The sequence below is a fragment of the Hemibagrus wyckioides genome, linkage group LG19 (genome assembly GCF_019097595.1).
Source record: "Hemibagrus wyckioides isolate EC202008001 linkage group LG19, SWU_Hwy_1.0, whole genome shotgun sequence".
NCBI lineage: Eukaryota > Metazoa > Chordata > Actinopteri > Siluriformes > Bagridae > Hemibagrus > Hemibagrus wyckioides.
The window spans coordinates 10546247-10572221 of NC_080728.1; the positions used below are offsets into that span (position 1 = coordinate 10546247).

General features: G+C 38.1%; 1 protein-coding gene across 1 annotated transcript in view; it reads right to left on the minus strand.

Moving 5' to 3' along the window:
• Positions 1-2569: 2569 nt before the first annotated feature.
• LOC131369715 (xylosyl- and glucuronyltransferase LARGE1-like) overlaps positions 2570-25975 on the minus strand; it is a 44778-nt gene continuing 21372 nt past the window's right edge. The window contains exons 3-15 of the mRNA XM_058416543.1: positions 24364-24638; positions 22749-22831; positions 18233-18356; positions 17589-17760; positions 13582-13686; positions 12711-12823; positions 12061-12186; positions 11017-11172; positions 10674-10837; positions 8347-8625; positions 7936-8082; positions 4549-4744; positions 2570-3716 (exon numbers count right to left, since the gene is read on the minus strand). Coding sequence (XP_058272526.1) covers positions 3519-3716; positions 4549-4744; positions 7936-8082; positions 8347-8625; positions 10674-10837; positions 11017-11172; positions 12061-12186; positions 12711-12823; positions 13582-13686; positions 17589-17760; positions 18233-18356; positions 22749-22831; positions 24364-24638 — 2138 coding nt within the window. The 3' untranslated portion in view covers positions 2570-3518. The remainder of the gene's footprint in view (positions 3717-4548; positions 4745-7935; positions 8083-8346; positions 8626-10673; positions 10838-11016; positions 11173-12060; positions 12187-12710; positions 12824-13581; positions 13687-17588; positions 17761-18232; positions 18357-22748; positions 22832-24363; positions 24639-25975) is intronic.

Genomic DNA, 25975 nt, shown 5'->3' on the forward strand with positions numbered 1-25975 from the left:
CAGCGGATGCTGAGGCGCATAGTGCGAAGAGGTCGCCAACTTTCTGCAGAGTCAATCGCTACAGACCTCCAAACTTCATGTGGCCTTCAGATTAGCTCAAGAACAGGGCGCAGAGAGCTTCATGGAATGGGTTTCCATGGCCGAGCAGCTGCATCCAAGCCGTACATCACCAAGTGCAATGCAAAGCGTCGGATGCAGTGGTGTAAAGCACGCCGCCACTGGACTCTAGAGCAGTGGAGACGCGTTCTCTGGAGTGACGAATCGCGCTTCTCCATCTGGCAATCTGATGGACGAGTCTGGGTTTGGCGGTTGCCAGGAGAACGGTACTTGTCTGACTGCATTGTGCCAAGTGTAAAGTTTGGTGGAGGGGGGATTATGGTGTGGGGTTGTTTTTCAGGAGCTGGGCTTGGCCCCTTAGTTCCAGTGAAAGGAACTCTGAATGCTTCAGCATACCAAGACATTTTAGACAATTCCATGCTCCCAACTTTGTGGGAACAGTTTGGAGCTGGCCCCTTCCTCTTCCAACATGACTGTGCACCAGTGCACAAAGCAAGGTCCATAAAGACATGGATGACAAAGTCTGGTGTGGAGGAACTTGACTGGCCTGCACAGAGTCCTGACCTCAACCCGATAGAACACCTTTGGGATGAATTAGAGCGGAGACTGAGAGCCAGGCCTTCTCGTCCAACATCAGTGTGTGACCTCACAAATGCGCTTCTGGAAGAATGGTCAAAAATTCCCATAAACACACTCCTAAACCTTGTGGACAGCCTTCCCAGAAGAGTTGAAGCTGTTATAGCTGCAAAGGGTGGACCGACGTCATATTGAACCCTATGGATTAGGAATGGGATGTCGCTTACGTTCATATGCGAGTCAAGGCAGGTGAGCGAATACTTTTGGCAATATAGTGTATATAATCCAAAAATCTCCAGGTCTGAAAAACTGTCTGGTTCTCCCATTACCATGATATGTTTATTTTGTTATAACATTGCCTCCACATCTCTTGAATGCCTCACAGTGGATGTGTGAGATAGCATCTCCGAGTGGTATGACGGGAGATGTTTTGGGAGTCATTCAGTAAGGCCAAAACATATGCTGATCCCCCTGACAGATATTATGGCTATGCCATTGATTTGCTCTCTGATCTTGCATCTCCAATTCGATAAAGACAAAGATAAACATGGAAAGCAAAGTAATGGAAGAGTACAATGATACAGCACCAAGCTACAGCAGCCATTCCACATCTCCTGCATGATTTCCAGCAGCTTTCTTTGAGTAAAAGAAAGGTATAAGGCCTCAGGCTGTGTACTGATTTTTGTAGCCTTAACCAAATTACAGTCAAGTATCATTATTCACTCTCTCTACCATGCCCTCAGTCTTAGAACAGCTCAGTGCTTTTATTTATTTATTTGTGTATTTTTTATTTTTTTTTCTAAACTTGACATTCATGGTGCATATAATTTTGTCATGATTAAAGAAGAAGACAGCATTCATTATTACTTCTGGTTACTGTGACTATTTGGCAATGCCACAAGGCAATGTCCCCCTTAGTGTTCCAGGGAATTGCAAATTATGTTCTCCAGGACATGCTAGGTAAATTCATTACAGCCTATATAGACAAATCCTGATATACTCCAATTCTGGAGAATCACACACATCCAGAGATGTCCAGAGATGAGGTTCACTATGGCACACTTTCTAATCCGTCTTATCCCAAATTTGACCTTTAATAGTCAATGTAGATGCCCCATAAGAAGGGGTGAAGGTGTTCTATGTCAGCATCATAGCTCTTCAGCAAAGATGCATCCCACTGCATTTCATTATTTTAAAAAATTGTACCTGGAAGGAACCTGGCCATCAAAGAGCCCTTACAAGAGTGGCACAGTTGGTAACAAGGGGCTAAACATCCTGTCACTGTATTCACTGATCATAAAAGCTCATAAGAGAATTTGAATCAGCAGAATGTCTTTTCAAGCTTTTTTCTTGTTTTAAAATACCAACCAGATCGGGATTGAAGAATTGCAAAGCTGATGCCTTTTCCAACATATATCCTGCCAACCCAAGAGCCAATATGGAAGACACAATACTCCATGAATCATGCTGTATAATTAAATAAATACTGTCATCCAGCTTTCACTTTTCAAACCCATAGCCCCTGGCCTTGTTGGATGACACAATATATATAAAATCCTGTGTCTTGTTAAAGTGGTAAAGTCATTCAGCCCATTCACAGTTCCTCAACTTTGCCTGTGATAAAAAGCCTGAATAAATATATGGGAAAATGTATTTTCTTAACAGTTTACAGAGTCATGCACACTGACATAAGTGTTAAATGAAATTCAGAGGTTGGGATTTGGGGCTGTGGTTAGTCTGTTCAAAGACATTAAAGACAGGTAGTGAATGAGTTTCCCCTTTTCGTGTCAGTCACCTAAACCGCAGACCACTGTCTTAATTGCAGTGACTCAGATTTATACAGTCATTACATAAAGCAGGTGTAAATCAGAATGTATTATTGTACCACTATCAGATCAAGAAGATAAAAACAAATTATTAAGATTTTTTTTATTATCAAAATAGACATATTCATTTTAACAACATTGTTCTGGGGTTTTCACTGGCTCAGAGGAACCGCTTGCAGCTCTTCGCTAATGCCATAACATTGTTTTCATCATAGTATACAACAGTACAGCATGATATTATGGAGAAAAGATTTGATTATCTGGAATAACCTTAATTATCTAAAGGAATATAAATATCTGTCTGTTTCTCTTCTGTTTGTTGCATGTATGAACACCGGCTTTATTTCATAATTACTTTCTCCAGTGACATTTTTCGTCGAAGTAATGAATCATATTTCCTTTCTAGGCTCAATTACTTTTCAGACCTTTGCTGTATTTGATGTTTCATATTTTGATCTCTTGGCAGTTGGGTAGTTGAATCTGTAGCTGTATGTTTTGGCATTTTTCTCTTACTCTTTGCTGTTCAGCTAAATTTGGAGCTGATACCGTTTCATCTATTCCAGTCTAGTTCATACTAGGTTAATTGTACATAATTGCATTTTTTAATACCCTGGAAAATATTTATTTATCTATTAAGGTGAAAACAGTGTATTTAAATCTGTCAAAACAACCTTAAAGATGACTTCCTTAAAGCAAAACAAAACTAAGCTTTTGAAGTAGTTTTGCTACCTTGATTTTGATTTGAGGCAAAAATAGGAAAAACCTGGAAAAAATATACATGTCAAAGGTTTAAATTTGCAGTTTGAAGTTAGGTACTGGAATAACCATCCATCTAGTCAGAGGTGTAGAGCTGTAGGGCGTTATGGAAATTAATTTACTTGTCCGTCTAAAGTCTGTTTTTAATGAGCGTACCAGCCGCTCTGTGGTTTGAAGATTTCATCACTTACTGCTGTCCACTTACTTTCCATCACTTATTACTGTCCATTTCTGCCATTATTTTATGTTAATCTAAAGTCGTTTTGTCCATCTCACATGCAGGATTTTAGTATGGCAGAGGTGCTAGCTGTTATTTTCCGCAGTCATGTATTTAAGTGCGGCAAATCCGTAGCGGCGGGACATGTTCTGCTGAAACTCTTCTTTAAGAGTCTTGAGGCAAACACGGTACTGCTCATTGGACCGGAACTTGGTGATGTCGAAGCTCGGCGCATGAGGCATGTGGATCATATAGGCATTGGGTAGAACCACAAACTCGTATTCCTGCAAAAGAAAAAGAAACGTAAATTAAAAAAGTAAAAATTAAATATATAAGCCTTAGAAGACAATGTATCATCACACAACATGTCAGTATAGGCTTTATGCACAGGAAGAAGGATGTTATACGTTGTGGGGGTTTTTTCTTCATAGTTTGAGAATTACTGAATCGATGTACTGAAAGCAGAAGTTTGCACTGTTCCGAAACAAAAACCTAATCAATACATGTGAATTTAAAATAGAAATAAAAGTTGATATGAAATGGTGGAGGGAGATATAAAAAATGGATTTGAAAAACAGTGATTTAAATACAGGCAGGTCAGAAATCAATTGCTGTGAGCACACTTAAGTTCTGGATCTTTAAATAATAATAATAATAATAATAATAATAATAATAATAATAATAATAATAATAATAATAATAATACATGTTGTGTAAAGCATAAAAAGAAATAAATTCTACAATTTGAGGATTTTTGATCTATAATTTCACCCCACTTCATCAACACAAATATGTTCTCATACAAGTCATGTAAGTTCATTAGTGGCGCATAATGGGTTTATTGATATTTCATGTTTTCACATTAAATACAGTATTTGATGTAGATGAAAGCAGCAAGCGATCCTTAAAAGCAGTGTATGCTGTATTCTATAATGTATTACATCAAACCCATCACATGGATATTTGGTTTTGTCTCTTGTGAAGTTCAATAAATACATCACATGAATACATCAGATTAAAGCTAGCTGGCTTCTTCATGAGCATTAGAATCTTTTGGGAAAATTGTAATCTAGATATGCAGTATGTCTGCAGGAGCAGACAGTTCAGTTGGTTTACCTGCGCATCAAGCTCCATAATGTGAGCCACTTTGTTCCAGCCGAATCCCACAAATCTGCGGTCATATTCTGGACTGTCCCTCCTCACCATCACATACGGCTCAAAGTCAGCCTCCCACTGCACTCTGTACGGCGTCGTGGCTGTCCGCCATTTTGCGAAGTTGGTTGGAGCATGACCTTTTGTCCAAACATGGTACCTGAGAAATAAGATTTGAAGATTTGAAGTTGTAAAATTACTTGATAAAGCATTAATAAAAACAACAGACACATTTAACCATTTAAAAATAGACCAACTCAGCTAAGTGTCAATTGACTTTCATATGAATGCAGAGACCATAAATCACATTGTGTGCTCATAAGAGATGAGCCCGAGCCTTCAAGGACTTGCCCCAGATACAAAACTATAGATGGCTACTAAATTCATCATGCATCCATGTTATTCTTGGATTAGAAAACAGGGCACATATAGACTATTTGGAGAGTTGAGCATGGAGAGTAATGAAGAGTTTTACATTTAAAGTAGCCCACAACTGACCTACTGACTCATCTGAAACTTTGATATTGTGACACATTCTCTTGTCTCTCCAATCCTGACTCCTACACTACACAGGATTAACTTGTCTTTCTCTGACAATTTTTTTCTCCTCTATCAATAGAAGAGATCTTGCAAGTCATCTTGTACTGCAATCCCATCTACCAGATCCCACCTGCCAGATGGGTCCCTTCCCATCCCTTCCATAATGTTCCAGACCAATTGACAAGACATACTACTACTATCCTTACCTGTTATCATTAATGATTCCATAACATCTGGTATGGTACCAACTGCATTGTTGACAGCTAGGGTTATTCCTGTCTTTAAAAAAACCTACTCTGGATCCCTAAGACATCAGCAACTACCAAGAGGTATCACTTAATAAAACCCTCAAATTCACAGACTACGATCTTCTGTCTCTTTTTCTCACCCAGGACAATTTACAAGATCCTAACCAGTCTTGCTTTAAAGCAACGCATTCCACAAAATCTACACTTGTGGCCTTCACTGAGAAACTCTATGCTGCTTCATCTCCAGTAGTCATCTGCCTTGACCACAAAATTCTCTTGTCCATCCTCATGAGTCTTGGAATTCATGGCACAGCATATAAATGGTTTGCTTCCTAGATAGAGAGGCTGTTGTATCAGGTGACATGGCAGGAAATCACATCTGCTCCATGCAGGCTCTCCACAGGTGTCCCACAAGGCTCCATGCTTGGTTCCCTTCTGTTCTCCCACGTGAGGTCATATCATACTATGCGAATGAGCCTCAACTCATTCTTTCCTTTTCTTCCTCAAACATTCATGTATGACTGGCAAACATCTCATCATACATGACAGCACATCAGCTGAAATGAATCCCAACAAAACTGAACTGCTGTTCATCCCAGGAGATAAATCCCCAAATAAGAATCTTGATTTCATGTGATCTCCTCTCAACTCTCAGATCTTACTTCTTGTCACTGCAGGCAACCTTGAGGCAACCATGGACAATCAATTGTTCTCATCTCAAACGGCTAAACTGACATGCTCATGCCAGTTTCTCCCTCACAACATCAGAAGGATGTTTCCATTTCTATCCACAGAGGTCACTCAGGTGCTTGTTCAGTCCCTTGTCATTTTGAGACTGAACTAATGCAACATGCTTCTGCCTCTGAGTATTATTTGACCTCTGCAACTGATCTAGAATGCAGCTGCATGACTTGTTTTCAACCTTCCCATGTTCTCCCACACCACCACATCGATCCCTCCACCAGCTTCCTCTAGCTGCCCACATCAGATTAGAACAATGATGCTTGCATACAAAGCCAAAAGTGGACCAGCATCCATCTATATTAAAGTGCTTTTCACACCCTGCACTGCATCCCGCTCCCTGTGACCCTCTAGCACTGCTCATGTGGACCCACCATTTCTCAGCATACACGGAAGGCATGAATCAAATGCTATTTTCTGCTCTGGTGTCTAAGTAGTGGAACGAACAGCTGAGTCACTGGCTGCCTTCATATGACAAAAACCTACCTCTTCATGAAGTACTTAAATTCGCATTTTTTATTTAAACACTTTTTCTACTACATTAATCTCCCTAATAAGACTTTAAGACTCATTGAACTCTTAGTCCATGACCTAGTGAACTGGTATGATGATGTATTTAGAGACCTCAAAAATAAAGACCTCAAAGTACTCCTATAAGTCGCTCTGGATAAAGGCACCCTCCAAATGTCTTAAATGTAAATATAAAATATAAACGTGAGCTGGTACCATAGCAGATAAATACTCAGCTTATTCTTTAAAATGTTGGTTCATTTTTTATAGAGTACATTGTATTAACAAAAACATTTGTTAATTACTTTATTAATTCTGCAAAGCATTACTTTATTAATTCTGCAAATAAAAATAGTAAATTAAAAGCATTGTAAAATAGCCCATATCTCATCCACACATTAAGTGTTGCATGACTAGAAATTTTTTAATGCAAAAAGCTTTTCAACATTGCTATATTTTGTGGCAAACTGTATTTCAGTTAACATTTGTGCAAAAGCAACAAATTTCCATATCAATTTCCAGCTTCATTGCTCTTTTTAGGCTACACTGCTATGCAAATAAATAAATTGGTGCAATAAAATGTACAAAACTGTGTATCATGTAACACTATTTAATCAATTCTTACAATGTACTTTTGTGAATGTAGCACAGCTTTACTAACAGTATAGCTTAATGATGCTAAAATCCTGGCTTAATGATGGATGGAGGATGGAATGTCTACAGCATCTGGGGGTTTTTAAAGACATTTTCAACTCTATCCTTACTTGTTTCCGAAAACCAGTCTGTATTGATGACTATTCAATACTACTCAGTACTACTCATTTACACACAATATGACCAAAAGCCATAAGGTTGATGTGGAAGATTTCAAGTGGCCTCAACAGTGTCCTGACCTCAAACACCTTTGGGATGAACTGGAGATTTCTTACCCAACAACATTGCTTGACCTCACTAATGCTCATGTGGATGGATGAGCAAATCCACACAGCCATGCTCCAAAATCTTGTGGAAGGCTTTTCCAGAAGAGTATGGGTAATGGTGACCATATAATGTAATAGTCTTTTTTTATTTGCTTCTTTATAAATTGTCTCTTGCTTTCATGTTATATCATACTTCAGCTGACAGCAAAGAAAAAAGCAAAAAAAAAGTTAACATCTGCATAAGTTAACTCTGAATAAGGAAAACCTTCCTTATTCTAAGTACTGATGTACATTTTATTCAACTTTATGCTGTCAAATCTGAATATCACCCTAAATACTGAAACATTTATCAATTTCTTTCTTAAGTAATGAATAAAGTTCAAAGTTTTCACCTGAAGGTAAAGAGAGTGCCCATGTCCAGCTGGGACAGAAGCTCAGCCTTGGATTTGGGAAAGGACAGCCGGTATCGCAGAGTCTCAAATGCAGGCACAACCAGAGCTTTTTTAGTGTGCGCCATGTCCAGCTGTACTACAGATTTCCTGCAAGACAAACATTATACTGCATGACTGGGAATTGAGTGTGAAATTGCTAACCCTCATGTTCCACCTGCCTCATATTTTCTTATGGTAGGTTCTAAATCCAGCTATCTGGAAGCCCTAGCTTGTCCAATTTTAGTTTTGCTTTAGATCATATGACACCGGTACTTAGTTAAGGTGAGTGGGGAGTTGGAACATAATAAACATGTGCATGTGTGGCATTTTAAAGGTACTGCATTCGAACTCTTGCTATAAGGATCATCTTACCTGAGGTATTCGTAGAGTCCGTACATAGGCAGGAAGTCAATATCAGACAGGAACATGTAGGGTGTGTTGACCTGTTTCATGGCAACATTGCGCAGCAGGTTGACGGGGTAGAACTGGCCCTCTTTGTAGACGATATGGTATCCCACATTGCTTCTGCTCATGAGCACCTCAGAACCCTGGGCATAGCGCAGGAATTGCTGTGCCTCAGCATCAGACAGGTAGAGAGCCAGACTGATGGGTCCTTCCCAGTGTTTACAGATGGCCTCTAGCATCTGCAGCCTAAGGCATGCAAATAGCAAAAAAACACATGTGTTAAGGTGTAAAGGACTTGCCCTGACACTGAGGGGTTTCTTCAACTACCAGGATTTAAACAACATTGCATCATAGGTATGTTGTTTTGAGGGCTTTCAGACAGTTTCTTCTTTCCTGAGGTAACACAACAGTTTTACTTTTAAACCCTCCACATAGAATTGAAATGGTATATACGAACAACAAGAACCTGCTATAAATTTAGAGGACTTAAAATTCAAATTACTTAAAAGTAATGAAGCCATGTATTCCCTTAAAGCATGTTTAAAGAAGTCTCACAATGGTCTTATAGTCTTAATGTGATATTTATCCTAAATATGCACATAGTGCATATGTGTGTTTTCTGGAGCCCTTTGTTATTGCAATTAATTGCATATTAGCATCCTCAGCAGCCTATCTACCGATAGTATTGATTATTTTTCCTGTTAATATATGCCCCTAGTAACAAACATTTAATCACAATATCCTCACTGAACACCTTTTAACACAATGCCTAGCAGTCCAACACTCAGTGGGATCAGTGTTGTTAGCGCACTTTGCCTTCTCAGATCTGTGCCAAAATGGCCCTGGAACAGAGAGTGAATGCTTCAAAATCACAAAATCAGCAGGACCAAACAAACCAGTGACACATTGCTTTAGGTTACCACAACCAAGTTCTGCATTCCAACAAGACACGCATGAGGTCCTGTCCAGCTTATGCAAGCTTTAGGCAGGCAGCATCACACCAACAGAGTGCCTAATGGTTCTTATTCACTCTGGATGGTGGGTTCTAAGCAGCACATCCACTTGTAAAGGGCCCCAGCGCAAAGGGCTCCACACACCCAAGTACAGGGGCTGGCTGTGGGACATTTTACCAAGAAAAAACATTGGCCAGTTGTCATCAGATTATTAGGTCCTAATAATTAGTTGCTTCTGCCATTAACTATTAACATGTCTGGAGCTCAGGGACTTGTCAATATCAGACCCTAACAAGATTGCTCTTCCCTCTTTAACAGAGACAGGATTAATTGGAGATGGATGAACTTGTCCATAAAAGCACTCACCCTCAATATGAATTAAAATTGTCAGATGTAATTCATGCCATGTAAAAACAGGACTAGTTCATGCACGAGTTGAAGCTATTTGTCTAATTTTTCGATTGCTTTTTGAGACGTGCCAATTCAACAAAGTAATACCATTCAGTCTCTCTCTAGTGCTATGTATGGATGTTTTAAAGATGTATGCAGGTGGCCCTGTCTCTTCTGATGGCCAGCAGTGCCATATTTTAACAACTGACTATGCACCCCCACTAAGGAGCAGGCAATTCATGACATGTCCACCTTCCTGGCCTGTGTTATCGCTCTCTGTGTCATGGTAAACTCTGAAAAAAGCTTGATTTATTGAGAATGTTAGCTTCTCTCTCACCCCAACATGAAGTGGACATTATTTCATTCACCAGTCGGATTCAAGCAAACCAATATGTGTGATACCATCTCAGGCTGCAGATTCTAGGATTGTTGATGGCAACCACAGTGGTAATTCCCTTGGGCTTGCTGAAACTAAGAGACTATCAAAAGTGTGTTATCACCCTGAATCTGGGGCCCAAATACTTTACCAAAGGCAGAGACAAATCCTTGCCTCTCTGAGAAAGGCACAGGCACTTACTTGCTGCTAATGCAAGACCTCCCTTACACTTGTTCTTTTGAGATGCCCAGCATGGCCTTTGTCCCCAATTCTACTTTTACTAGTGTGTGGTACACCCTGTTGTTTGTTGGAGAAATAAATTCTTTGGCAGCTGCCTTGTATCTTTGCATCTTTCACCTCTAAGGTGAGTCATAAGCTGGTTCAATTGTGCATGTCATTGTTATATTTTCTCCATCCACCCATATCATCAGAGTTGCGGATTCTAAGCTGAGCAATGCAAAAGCTTTAATAATAATTGGTATAGGTAAGGAATTATTTGACTGACTACCAGAAATATCAGAAGTTTGCAAAATAAAATACTTCTGATGTTCAGAATGTTATTAACTTGCTCTTACCTATCCATGGAGAGCTGGGCCACGAGTGTAACATCAGTCTGGTCTGCACTGGGCTCGTACTCGTAGTGCAGGAAGTAGAGGTGTGTGCGATGCACAGTGAAGCGCTCTCTCCGGAACTCGTAACATGGGTCATCCTCATCCAGCTCCATTAGAGTCTTTTGGAGCTGAAACACCACAAACATCTTAATAATGTACATAAAATATTATAAAGCAATCAATCAATCAGTCATTACATATACAGTATATGAATCCTGTGGATATCATTTGTTTTATTGTCTGCATTGTCTTTTTCTAGTGTATATCTCTCACCCTCACTCTTCTGGATAATTCTATATGTACCTACGTTCTCACTATTGTGGTCAGTTTCACTTGGACAGCCGAATAGCTCCCTCCTCAGCAGGTTGCCATCGTACTCCAGAAAGGTCAGATAAAGGTTCCTGAAAAACTCCACATGCTTGTTCTTCACCCGCAGCTTCTTAGGAGAGTTCCAGTGTATCACCTGTACATTCAGACAGCCAAAAAAATCTATTATTCATCAGCCAGCATGTTTAGGCATAGACTTTTTCTTGCTGCCTGAAATGATGCCAGTATCTGATCCTGACACCTTTCTACTCCTGTGAATCCTCTCGCCCTCTGGATCTGCCTGATTCATCCTGATACTACGATTGCATGGAGCTGCTGCACTTGTGACTCACTGCTGCTGTAGATCACCCCACATGGATACCACAAAGAGTCGCATTTCCCAAAAACAGTTTATGCCCAAGTTTCACCCTTGTATCTGCAAATATTCTCAACAAGGAACTTTTAGGATTTTAGGAACTCCTACTATAATTATCAAGCTCGTCCCAGGAGTTTTATTAAAAATATGCAATATCCTTTCAACAGACTTTTGCACTTTTACTTACAACACTTTTTTATTGTTTGCCTTTACTGTAATATTCTGTAATGATACATAATCCCACTATCCTATAGTCCCAGAAGAGTCGAGGTTTGTTGAACAAGGTTTCCTCCTCATGTTTTGGCAAGGAGATTTTTCTTGTCACTGTCACCTCCGGCTTGCTCAATGCTCATCTACATTTGGATTTCTGGAAAGCTGTTTCTTTTTAACACTTCCATGCATACTGACAGCAAATTCAAGGAAATTAGAAAATGTAAATCACCTCCAACTACTTGAGTAAATCATCTCCAACTACTTGAGAACATTATTATTATATGAAATTTTCTACATAATAAAGTAAAAATATTCTTTTTTTATATATATGCTCAGAATTTGTTTTCTATTAGAAATAACAGTGATATGAACTATAAATGAATCAGTAAAAAAAAATCCATTTATGAATTTCTGGCCATCATTTTAACACTTTGTTTTATCTCACTTGCCCCTCACCTTGAGGTCAGACACGTCTCTGTAACACTTTTCGGAGCGCGTGTGATCCGACAGCTGAACATTCCAGAAACAGGGCAGCTGGTGCACCAGGAAAGGGTTTTGTTTGATGACAGCATTGAAGATATCCTGCGGAAAAAAAAAAAACCCTACACTTAACATTCCATCAGCTACAAACATCCCCAGACATCTGTGGACACTACTGAATTGGACGCGTCTCTTTCAGTATGAAAAGCTGCTGTACAAAAGCCTTCCCAGACACCATATCACTTAGACTCACATATTCAATTGGCTACATTAAAGGCTATAATCCAGATAATGTAGAAAGTGATAAAAGAGTGATGAATGGGGCTAGTGAATGGCAAGCCGATGAGATTTTGTAGACAGAAGGAACATAGCAGAAGACTGACAGAACAGAGTATAGGCTTTTAACATCTTTATAGTAATAAACAGTAACACATTACTTCTTTTTATCTAGTGAATAGAAGAATCTGAATGCTTTATTAGCAAGCGCATAATTGATGTCTTTTGCCATTCTAAACATGCTTTAAATGGAAACGAGGGACAGCGGGAAAGAGGCTCTAAGTACTAGTTAAATTCATGGTGTAAATAATATGTTTAGCGGCACTAAGTGTCTGTGTATGTGTGTGTACCTGATCTGCTAGCGATGTAGACAGCATGCTCATCAGCTCTCTCTCTGCTGTCAGTCTCCACATCTGCTCCCATCTGAGCTTCCTCAAACGATCCAACAGCAGGAGAATCACACCTGTAACACATAAACACACAAACCACATCATGAATTATCATGAATTAAATGTTTCATTACATATTTCCTTACATGCACATGTTCGTTAAACATTCATACTGATCCAAGCTTTTTTATTTATTTATAAGAGCTCATACATATCTTAAATTGCTCCAGGACTTTGTTAAATTGTTAAAAGTTAAGAGGAATTTTGAAATGAAATAATGGATTATTTAAATGTGCTTGTTTTATTACATTTTGCTCTGTGAGAGAAATGTAGTAATACAAGCTATTTAAATCTTGTAGGCCTTATTGCCATGGCCCAGGTTTGATTCCCAGGCAGGGAGATAACCCAGCCACTGAAGAGTTAACTCTCCCAAGCCCGGATAAAATGGGAAGGTTGTGTCAGGAAGGGCATCCGTTGTAAAACCTGTTCCAACCCAAAATACACTGACCAAATGATCCGCTGTGGCGATTCTGAACAGGGGGCAGCCGAACAAAATCTTCCAGGTGTATTTTGTTGCTTGATAAACGAACAATAAACAACCAGCTTTCACAAGAAGAGGTCATTTGCCTGACGTCAGACACTGTTTTTTGAAGGGGAATGAGTTTGTGAAAAAAGTAACTATATCAAGAAACTGACTGATATGTGAAAGCCTGTGGTTTAGCAAAGTCTTGCGAACCAGAGCGCTAGGATTAAGACTAGGATTCTGTGAAATACTTTTTTTTTTCAAATCTTTTTTCAATTTTTTCAAGTTTTTTGTAACACCATCACTCACCAGTGTTGAAGCCTCTGCCTAGAGCTGGCCATGGTCGATGGTTCTTCCATAGGTTCCCTAAATACCAGTCACTCTGATTCTCTACCAGCCCAAGCACTTGCTGACCTGAGAGAAAAGACACACACACAGAGAATCTTGAATAATCAAAGCTCTTATTGCATTTTAGTAATAGAAAACATTTGTGGATCTTTCCTCAATGAAATTCTGTTCCACTGAAGACTGATGAGCCTTTATCAGGGATTTCTTTATATACCAGATAAGTAATACAGGACAGTATGGTAACTTATGACCTGGTAGTCATTATCACTCTACATTAAGCTATCTAACCACCAAGAGATATATACTGCATGTACAATGAAAGGTGCAATTTACTGATTTGTGTAGGAGTAGTGTCTCACATGACTTCATTTAGTTTTCTTATTCAATTACAATCTAGCATTAACAGAACACTTGCATGGTGCTTATTGTAAAACGCTGTATATATGTACACTCCCAGTGTATAGGCTGCAGAGAGGAGGATAATTAGCAGTGTTTTTGGTATTATTATACTTGCAGGCCTATTTGATATTAGACAGCATTGATCTTTGAAAATCACCTTGTTCCTTATTATTTTTGACCAGGTTGAACACATTTTTATATATATTTTTTCACATGCTGCATTTACCTTGACAGAAAGCAAGGGTGCCACATTAACACATCTTTCCAACAGGAAAATCGAGAGGAGAAGGACAGTTGAAAACTTCTGTGTAACTGTCAGTCATTCCTGAATTACACTGAGATTGGCTCATCTTTTTATTCGGGGGGGAAAAGAACTTCACTTTTTGCACATTTCTGAGCGATAACTTATAGCAGCATTCTCTGATGTTAAAATGCAGAGCTTCTTCCCACTGTAAAGGTCTGTAACTATTGTTTCTTAAGGACAGAATTAATGCTACAGTTAACCAGACCCCATAACTGAATAAAAAATAGCAGCTCTGTTTTCATCTACTTTAAAAACATTATTCAATTTCTCTTTCACTGTGACAACAAGAGCTTGAAAAAATAACTCGCTTAAAGGCAATGCTCACATCTCATGGATAGACATTTTTGATAATCTAAGTAATGAGTACAAAATGTTTGCTCACAAAAATCAAAATGGATTATTTACTAGGTTCTATTATTCACACCAATGACCTTACTGCTTACTCTGTAGATTTATTTATTTCCATATGGTTTTTGTCAAAACTCTCATGTACTGATGAGATGTGTGTCTGTAATTGCCTCGGGAACAGAAGATCTGCTGAGACAATCATAAATTCATAGCTGTTACATAGAGATCGACAGGAGATTTAAGATCTCCAGGTAGAGGTTTCATACCCAGAGGCTGGCAGGGAAAAAATATTCTTGATAATATTTTTTAAATATAGTTTTTAAATTGTTATCTGTTTTTTGTTTTTAATCTACATGTGTAAGATTATGACTGACCAACCTACCACCATCTGACGAGGCTTTTTTAATGAGAAATTTACTGTATGTGTAAAGGTTGTGTATATTAGGGGTGGACATCCCAGTGATTTGTCTAGCAGTTATAGGGTTGTTGGGGGGTGATTCGATATTTTTTTCATTTTATTTTCTTAGGGTTTCAAGGACACAAGGCATCCAATCTCATAAAATATCTTTTACTTTCTTTCTGCTTCATTTTTCACCGCAAGGACTCTATCTCTTTTAAATTTTTTGAATGCATGGCCAGAATATATCCTTATAAGATGAGACAAACCTGCTGACTGTATAAATCCTAAAAGGAAATCTTCAGGGAAAGTTGGATAGAAGAATTTGTCTGTCTGTGGTGACCTTGCCACTGATTATTATTGTGTTTCCGCAGCAGAAATTCTTTATTACAGCAGTAGATTGATAGAGGTCTCCTTGGGCTTAGGCTCTGATAATTATATTCATGTGATACATTATGTTGATTTTCTACATAGAGATATAAATAGCTGTTCCTAACAGGCAGAAATCTAAATATGGCTTCAACTTTTATTGGCCTGTGAGGCAATGTCAATTTTGCGTGGAAAGTTTTACTGTCTGTAACTGTTATAAATCCCTAAATTGCCTGTATTGGCTTTCGTCTGAGAGGCCAGACCTCTAGTGAATACAGTGTTGATTTGAGGATCAATAAGCAGAGAAGCTAACAGAGAAAGTTAATTAGCCATTTCAAGGCCAGAGAGGTTACTGTTTGAGGCAGAAGTGACTCTGGGTTTGGTTTGAATAAGCTTAATGGCATACATTTCATATACAGTTAGTGTGGCATAACAACAAATTATGAAATCTGAAAGACATGGCTTCATCAGGTCTTCATACGCAGAGCATATCTGCACTATTATAATAATTCCTTGCCAGTCTATTTTTATCAGACTTACTGTGGAAGTGCAAGCAATGGCTCCAAGTATGTTGGGCCATTACAAATATGGTGCATTTATTGTTTTTGTACATTTTGTAGCACATTTGTTTTCTATAATGAGGCATACATCACAGAGTATAGATTAGAAATGTGACACTTCATGATTTATTTCACCAATTTTACATTTGTCTAGTTGTGGCAATAGAATATCACTCATTGATTATGTAGTGTTGGTGGGATCATGCGCTATTTGCCCTGCAGAAGGATACGTGTTAGATTACTTTAACCTAGCTGTTTTACAAAAGTAATAATCATAGCATTCAGTGTCACTTCACTTTGCTTTAATATTCTTAATTTCAGTCTAAGATCCAAGCTATTCACTGAGGCCTCTCTATACAGATTTCACTAGGTTCAGTTTCATTAGGCTATTAATGAGCTAAAATGGGCAGAAATGCAGCCTAAAATCCCTCTGGTCCCTCTAGTACCCCACTGATTGTGTTAATGGCTCCTCTAGAGAAATACCCATATACACATGAGCTGGTTACTCGGTCAGGGGGTAAAAACAAGAGCAGGAGTGGAGAATTGTTGGTTTGTGGAATGACTGCTGTACTCCAAATCTCCCATGTTCCTTTGTTAGATTCAGGCTTACATTCCACACTCTTATAAACTCTGAGAAAAACTGAGAAAAAAGGTATTAAACTGTACCCTTGTTTGTCACTAAGGATGGTATGTTTTGTACCTTTAATATGTAACTTTTACCTATAACTGGTATGCAGTGTACCATTAAAAAAAGACATAAAGTATATAATTCATCCATAAATACCTTTCAGAGTAAGTTTACTATATACAGCATTTTACAGCATTTAAAAAAAACAAAACAGCCCAGCAAAAAGGATAATTACATTTCAGTACCCCTGAGAGTTTAGCCACCTATTTCCTATTATTTTCACTGACGTTATTGAATAACAAATAATAGCTACTGATAATATAATTTAATGAGAATGACTAAATAATAAGCTGAGACTTTAAGCAATTAATAAAGACTTATCCAGATACCAGAAAACAAGATTGCCCTTAAACAATGGCTCATGAATTTTTTTCCCTGCTACCTTCCGTAATTTCCTCCAGCTTCATTTTTTTTTTGTTAAAACACTGACCTGTCAATCTTTCCTCTGTTGTAGGGAGGAAGATTTTGCAGAATTAAGTGCTGTAAGGTTCCTACATGCTGTATGAGGATGTACATGCAAATGGCCAAGGGGGTAATAGCATTAGAGAAATGTTTGAAGAAGTGCCAGGCTGATCCCAGTTCCCTCTATGATTTCTCTCCATAATCCTGCCAGGCTCTACACGGTTTCCTGAATGCCAGCTTAACTCTCTTAGCTGCTTGGCATGAAGTGTACTACCACTTTTCCCTACAATGTTTGGGGACAAAAAAAGAACATTTTTTCATTCATGTTTTGAATGTAGAATACATTTAGAGCAAGGGGACTTTAAAATAAGCTCAGTGATAAGACCTTCATCTTCTGTGAAAAGTTTTTTTTTATCTAATCAAACACAGAGCAGGTATAATGATGCACCTAATGAATGTAGAACACTTTAAAATAGTGAACAGATAAAAGTGGAAAAATACCTTTGAATTTGTGAAAGACGGCCCAGAGCTCAGCGATGTCTGTGGCGAAGGTGATGTCGGTATCTAGAACGATGACTTTCTGCAGGTTTAATGGCAGCGTCTTCGTCAGGACCAGCTTCATCAGGCCATAGATACCCGAATAATGCTTGTTAGGAATCCACGACACCTCAGACTAACATAGATACAAAGAGAAAATATTTAGCATTATACATGTTTAGGAAATAAATAAATAACAACTTTGTCACATACCAAGTTTTAACAATACAGAATTAATAAAGTATTAATTCGTTTAATTAATTTTTGTAATTAATGGTTGGGATCCAGAGCTCATCCTGGAACCTCAGGATGCAAGGTGGGAAACAGAAGGCATCTTACACATAAACACCCCTGTAGGTAATCCATCTGAGAAAGTTTTTGGAGGTCAGTGGAAACTGGAGTGCTCAGAGAAAAGATACTTCACACAGACAGTATCTAGAAGATTGAATCTTGAACTTGTGGACCAGCAACCCACTACCTGCCACACCACTATCCATCGTTGATAAAGTATAGTCACATTTTATTTTTTGTTGATAAAGTATAGTCACATATATTTTTTTGGTTAAATATTAATGCTTAACCAAAATAGTGTAATTGGATGGACTCACCTTCAATTCATCAGCATCATAAAAGTCCACTTGGACAGCTGGCACCATCCAGGTGTGGAAGAGGGAGGCCAGGATTTGCTGGGCGATGGAGTCTGTAATGAAGTGGAAGTGGAGAGGGTTCCGTCTGTCACACACACACACACACACACACACACACAAATAATTCACTCATGAAATACCCGTAATGTCAAAAATGTGTTTTAGGGCTATGAGTCTTTTGGTATTCTGACAAGTAATTTATTGTTTCTGGAAATCCTGTAAAATATTGTTGATGTATTCCCCCAATTTGCATCCAATCAAATCTCTGAGCAGTGGCCATGATGATTTATGCACTGTGATGGACAGTTAGTACAAACACAACTAATGTATATGACATGGTGAGCATTTGAAAACATTGCATCAAGTATGTGTGTGTGTGTGTTGTCCAGAAATCTTGTTTCTCTTTACACTGTTATTTCACAAATGGAATTGAACTTTCATTGAGAAACCACATATAAACTGTGTTAATATTAAAGTAATGCCAGTCAGATGCAATGCATTTTGACCTGAAGGATGTTTGTTTATGTAAAATGAAAGAGCCTCCAGTATGGTGGCAGAATTAGTTTGCTTGCACTTTGGCAAGAGATGATTTATATGAACCATAAATAAGGTAAAAAGACAAAACCCTTGAATGGGATCCTTGATGCCTTTCCAAACTGGAAAAAGTCTCTGCAGATGTCTGTCATTTACAATTCAGTACAATATTTTAAACAAACACCATGTACCTTTCTATCAGCTGCCTTCTCAAATGAAGCTATGTTTGGGAAACAGACACACTATTAGACTGTCATGATGCTGTGAAGACTTGAAAGCCAGTGGAATGTCATGATTTGGATTAAAGTGTTATGCTACTGTCATTATATTGCAGCTCCAGGCAAAAGAACAGGACTCATGATTTCTCACTGAGGCAGTAAGAAAGACAAAGTCATTATTTCCACCAAGGCAGGGTTTTCACCATGGACCATGCTAACCAGTTAAAAAGCACTTCAGCTAGAGCTCAACAGCAGTCAAATACTCTGGACTCAGGAGAATGTTTTGGATGTAGGACTAAAAGGATCAATATGCAAAATACAAGAAGGTAGAGCAGCAAGTCAAACACAATCAGACATGAAAGGAGAGAAGCACTGGATAATCCTAAGAGTAATCAAATGAACAGGCAAATAGTCTAGACACATTTACGGATAACAGGCATGAACTAGGCTTAGAATGTGGGCAACTTCACAATGATACTAAAAACCATGCACTTATACTGTATGTGTGAAACAGGAAATTGGTGGTCAGGGGTAACTTTAGAACTCAGGAGCTCTACAGGCAGGTAAGATCCTGAGCTGGTGTTACCCATAATTACATAAAACAGCTTAATGTGCTGCAAACCAGGAAACTACCTCAAGCTATTTCCAAAATGACCTTAGTATTTTCCTCTCTTAGTAAGAAACTATATACATATATAGCAGACTTTCAAAAGGACCCAGCACAAGCAAATTAAATGCCAACACTTTTGGCCACTAGTCAAAAATCCTTAGGCAATATAAAATGCTATTACGTGTGAACTAATTTTAGAATGTGCAATCATATAATATATACCCTCACCTATGCCTCCCGTGCTTTACTTTCTGATAGAGAAATCACTGGAGGCTAATCTCATTAATGTTGTGTCATATAGTCATACTGTAAGTAGAACGACTCAAGAACTTGGAAGAAGAGGCTATCTTCTTATCTGTGAATTTTTCCCCACTGAACACAAATGAATACACCATATGTTGTAACCATATATTGTGCATCTTAGAGCACATACTGTATTACTTTACTGGGATTAAAGCTACTTGTCTATGTTAAAGCATGAAAAATTGCCATAATTTTATAAATATTTTAATCGGAAAATGTTTTATTCTTTCACAGTATTTTACACTTATATATTGTTTAATGTGGGAAAATACTGTATGTAGCATTGAGAGTGTTAAATGACTAGAAGAATAACAATAATAAGAAGAAGAAAACGAAGAAGCCTTTATTTCCCACATTGTTAGGAAGCTGCGGTCAGATTGCAGGGTCAACTATGATACAGCACCACTGGAGCAGAGAGGGTTAAGGATCTTGCTTAAGGACCCAACAGTAGCAGCTGGGTAATGCTAGGGCTTGAATCTCTGACCTTCTGGTCAGTAAACCAGAGCCTTAACTGTAATGCATCCTGAGATGATGACCTGTTTAACATTTTATTTCACTGAGAAGCAGCTGGAAAGACTCTGTGTCAGTAGGGTAATTGCTGACCCTAAGTAGCTAAATATTTATTCAGAAATCATGTTAGTTGTCTAGTCATCCAACAAAAAATAAAGCCCTTCTGAGCTAATGGCAGATGTTAGGAGCACTTTCAGATTAAACTTCTATTTTAATGTCCTGGTTTCAGTTATATGTTCAAAGTAACATTAATGTATTTGGTGACATGATTAAATGTAGTAGATAAAATGTGGTTAGGTCTCAGTTCTGTCCAGTCATTAATTTGTGGTAATCAATATCAGTGTAAATAAGAAAATGCATAAGTTTGTGTTAATGCATAAAACGAATGAAAATAAGTAAATAAAAGTAAAAGGTGCTGAAGTGTTTACTAGACTTTGTAGAAACAAGATTCAAGATTCTTTTATTGTCACTATATAGTAGTCCTTGCAGTGCAATTCTCATATAATGTGGTACAACCTATACATCCTTTTTACAAATGAAATAATAATAATAATAATAAAAATTAGATGTAACGGTTATAATAATGTTATAGCAAATAATTGTTTATTGGGTTAAGTTATACAGAGAATTTTAGTGGTAACTTTGTGGTCTTCACAGCTCTCTGGTCTGCAGTATGATTCTGAGCTTGTATATCTGCCCATGTGTAGTTACCCACTGGTTTCCGTGCTGTAAAACACGATAGCCCCAGTACATTATTTGAGCTTATTTCTGTTCTTTACCTCCAATTGTCATGACAAGTCTTCAAAAATTAGACTTAATGTAATTCATTGTCTTGACTACTTGTTAGTTCAGACAAAGGTTATCCCAAGGTAGCAGGTGTACTTCCATTTCTAAGTTTAACCTTCTTAAAATGTCTTCACTGCATTAGGTTCTCACCTTTTCTCTCATGTCCTAAAACCCTTCCAGTACATGGACTGGCTACACTAAATTGCCCCTGGGCATGAATGAGTGTGTAAAAGGGCATGTTTGCATAGTGGTCTGCCATGGACTGGTCTCTTCCAGCCTGTATGCTTGCTTTGCATCCAGTGTTCTTGGAACAGGCTCTCAGTTTACTGCAAGTCTGACCAGGAAAAGTGGTAACTAAAGTTAAATGAGTTTAAACATCACATCAGAAGTTACGTCATTATGTACAGTGCATTCTAATTGGTAATCTAAATGAGTGATGCTGGTTGACAGTTTTAAATTAGCATTAGCCCTCTCCCTCTACTGACAGTGTAAACATAACAATTAAGTTTAATCGTCTGTAAATGGAAGAGTGGCAGAGTGGACAGAAACAATAAGTTGCACAGAGGACTATAAATAGGGGCTGCAAGACAGACAGACAACATAAAGAAGGACAGCCTTTTCACGACAGTTTCACACATTCAATTCAGAGTACATGAACGACAGAGTGTAGTGAGAGTGCAGGATATGCTGATTCTATAACTAGCTGAGCTAGCTAGCTGATACTATAACTGCTGGAAAACTCCTCAAGATCATGGAGGGCAAGGATATAATGAAATTCAGTAAGTGCTAAAATGTACCATTAGATTTCTGTTTTAAACTAAATGGCCAATGTGCAGTCATAACCTCCAGATATTTCAAGGCTTTTGTAAGCTTGGCATCTGCTATGGCACATTAAGTAATCTTACCACATAATCACTACGCTGTTTGAAATGATAATGGTCAGCATCCTGTAAATTCCACAGAATGAGCATTTTCATTTTCAAACCCTACACAGTTTAATTACACACCACTCTACAGTTGCCTGTTTTGTTCTTACAACCCTGTGCCATCTATGTCTCCTGCTATATATTTTTCTGTCTCTACGTTTCTCTCTCTTTACACTGTGGGACTTTGTTTGGGAGAAGAGGAGGAGAAATTGGATGAGAGCTGAAGTTCATGGAGGTTACGTTGCCAGGCAACAGTCTGCCGTCGTGAGAGAAGCATATTCAGATTTGTAAGCAAAGGACAACAACAAGGCCGGCACAGAGAGACGGAGAGAAAGAGCAGGAGATAGAGACTGTCTGTCTGTGTGTGTGTGTGTGTGTGTGTGTGTGTAGAGTGTGGGTGGGTGGTTGTATATGTTGGAAAAGAGAAATTGCTGAACTGACAGAAAAAGCTGAGACACTGAAGTGGTCCACAGCTAATGGCATGACACCACCTTTGGTTTTGGCTACAGGAGTTACAAAATAAGCCAAAGGATACTTCCATATAAGTCTTGGAAGGTGCAGTGTGTACCAAAGCATGATGAAATCCTTACCTGTGGAACAGGACAGACTTCACCAGGGTCACCACATCTCTACTGGCATTATACCCGGCACACACTATGGCCATATGAATTGTCTGGAGAGAGCAAGAACAAGAGATTACACAAATAGAGAAAGATAGTTTCACAGTAATAGTAGGTAAAATAGTTTCTATAAAGCAGCATTGCATTATTGGAGATCTCAAAACCCTAAGTACCAATTTGTTTCTGCAAAGCTCCACTAAAGGGGACACTGATGACTCTTTATATAAATCTCAAAGTGATTTTTTAAAATTCTCCTCTTAAACACTTCTCAAATGCTCAGTGCATACATTAGACGTTCATTAATCATATTTGTCAATAGTTAAAGTCATGGATTTTATTATATCACTGATAGATAATTAAACCAATATGTGTTCATTGATGTATTAATTGATAGAGACTTAAAAGCACTTTTATACATCACTATGGGCTAAATGCCATAACTGTAAACGTAAATGTATTGAAATGTGTTACACCAAATCCTACTTTGAACATTATTTCACATACAATACTTTAAGTCAATAATATTTTAGAGGCAAGTATGTTGTAACTTCAAGCAATATCTGATTCTTTGATTTTAAAATACATAATAACTTCAAAATGCAAAATCATACATACAAAATCAAATCCTGTAATAGTAACCTTTATTATAATATAAAATGCATAATGTAAAAGTCTGTTATTGTCAATCGTCTCAGGTGGTCCTTCATTGCTTCCTAAGTCAATTACAGATGAAATACATTCTTTCCACTAGATTTTGGAGCATGGCTATGAGGATTCTTTTCAATTCATTCACAGTTTTATAGAACTATTATTTTAATACCAGGAGTATTAGTGAGGTTGGTCAGCAAGAAGAAGACTTAGTGACCATAGACATTTCAGATTTGCCCAACATTCAGGAACTAGGATACTCAGTAAAACAGATATACTGTATAATGGCTTTACTTATATTCGAATCTTACTGTAGCTATATTAGATGCCATTGTTTGGGAATGTTTGTTCATCAAACATTTTATCCCATTTTATTATCTATAAGTTCTGCAAAATCTTTGGCAAATATTAAATACAGAAATTTGGAGTCAATTCATATGTTTCATCTGCCACAAAATGCTAGTTTGATGAATGTATAGCATGTAACATGAACTCTAGCTTGTGGTGCATATTGTGACCAAATGGGATCACAATAGGATTCTGATACTAAAACTAATTGGACATAAAAACAAAGTCAAAACTACTAAATCACTACAATATATAAAACTGCATTACAATGGGGAAAAGATTAGAGGTTTTGTGGAAGCATGATGCATTAAAGCATACACATGCTCTATGGGATCATACAATAAGCCTGAATCATAAGTAGAATATTCGGGATGCTATTTTAGGACAGTATGTACAAATGTTTTTGAGCTCTTGCTGAATTGTCATCCAGCATCCTGCAGAACAGACCTACATAATTATTCACACATGAATAATTTTTGTTTGTCAATAACAATGTATAAAAATAAAAAAAATAAAATAAATAAATAAATAAATGGAAGCAAAAAGGTTATTTTAGTCCATGTGGCTGGATGTCTTTACCATGCCTTACCTCACATTTATCCACCACAGGCTGAGACACACAGTCAGAGCTGTTTCCTGGAGAGATTCCTCTCTGAGCCTCTGCATGTCTCGAACCCTCTCTGCCAACGTGGGATTGGTTGCCATGGCGTCCACTGCCATACTGGTTACCATGGGTGGGGTTCCTGGGTGGCTGACTCAGCTCTTTCCTGAGCGCTCGGTTTTCCTCTTCTACCTCCCGTACCCGTAGTTCCAGGGCCAGCGTAGAGGACTGAGGCTCCAGTGGAGACAAAGGCAGTGGCTTCACTGTGGGAAAGAATTTGCCCATTTTAAATTTGTACTTTTTAGCATTTTCAAAAGGTTATAATCATATAATTTCAAAGGGTCCTGTTTATATTTTACAGAAATCAGCTGAACAATCAAACAGAAGAGAACCACTCACTTTTTTTCTTTTAAATGCAAATTACAAGGTGTGTGTAAATACATCTGACTGATTGGTACACTTGGTTATGAGAAGGGAAAGCCTTGATGATGTATCTATCTACAGCATATAATAGTTCCCAAGAGGCACAAACTATGGAATCTTTAAAAGGAATGTTCTGTACAATGTAAATGTACAACAAGGACCAGAAATTTCACCCACACTACAATGGTAAATAAAGGCCAGAGAATGTTCTTGTCTTCCAATTTCACACCAAAACACACCCACACATGCGATTGCATTCATACAGCAGCAAAGTAAATGGGGGTGTAAGCTGTTATTGCTCTTATTGATCATGGTCAGAAGACAGATAGCTTAATGTATGGCATCATCACTCATCTCAACACTAACTCCCTTGTGTAGCCTTCCTCAGGGACTGAACAGAGAGCACAGAAAATGGAAAAAAATAATATGGATACTGTGGCTAAAGCCATTTATTACTCTAAGAACATTTTCAATAAACTCCTAATCTACCATTCTTTAACCTGAGGAATGCCTAAAGAAAGCTCTTTTTCTCAGGCTTCCCTGGTGGAAAGTCTTAATAGATACTGTACATAAGAATCATAACAGGATATCAAGAGGCTGCTTTGGCTGTAATACAAAGTCTAAATTAGATTCATTTACAAATCTGACACCAGAGATCATCTGGGCAAGGAAAAAGCCATTAAAGAAAACGGCAGATACATGAGAGACAATGCATAGCAACGCAAAAAAAAAAAAACAGAGGTCCTCTCTCTTGGTGAATGTGTGCTCATGTGTTGTGTGATTGACTTTTGTCTCTCCTTCTTTTGTTGGTTGAGCTTGTACTCAAGGCAGTAAAGGGTTTTAGAGTAGCTCTAATATTGCATGTAGCCCCTTTAGTTAACAGAGTGGACGATTCATTCTGAACAGCTCTTACCCACTTGGCCTTGGACACCCACTTTCAATTAAAAACAGATTACTGTTGGTTTGTTTTTTGATGCGCACAATTAATTTCACATCACAACAAGAGGGAGAGATTTCTAACTGCAGCCATGTCATGAGAGGTGAAATAAATGCAGCAGTAAATTACTTTGGAGCAATGCGTTGGCTAAATGATCCTTGCTACTATGTCCTTTATCACTTTTAGAGGCTCTAATCAATTTGCTGAAGGATTGAGTCTGTGGCTTATATCCAGTCACAG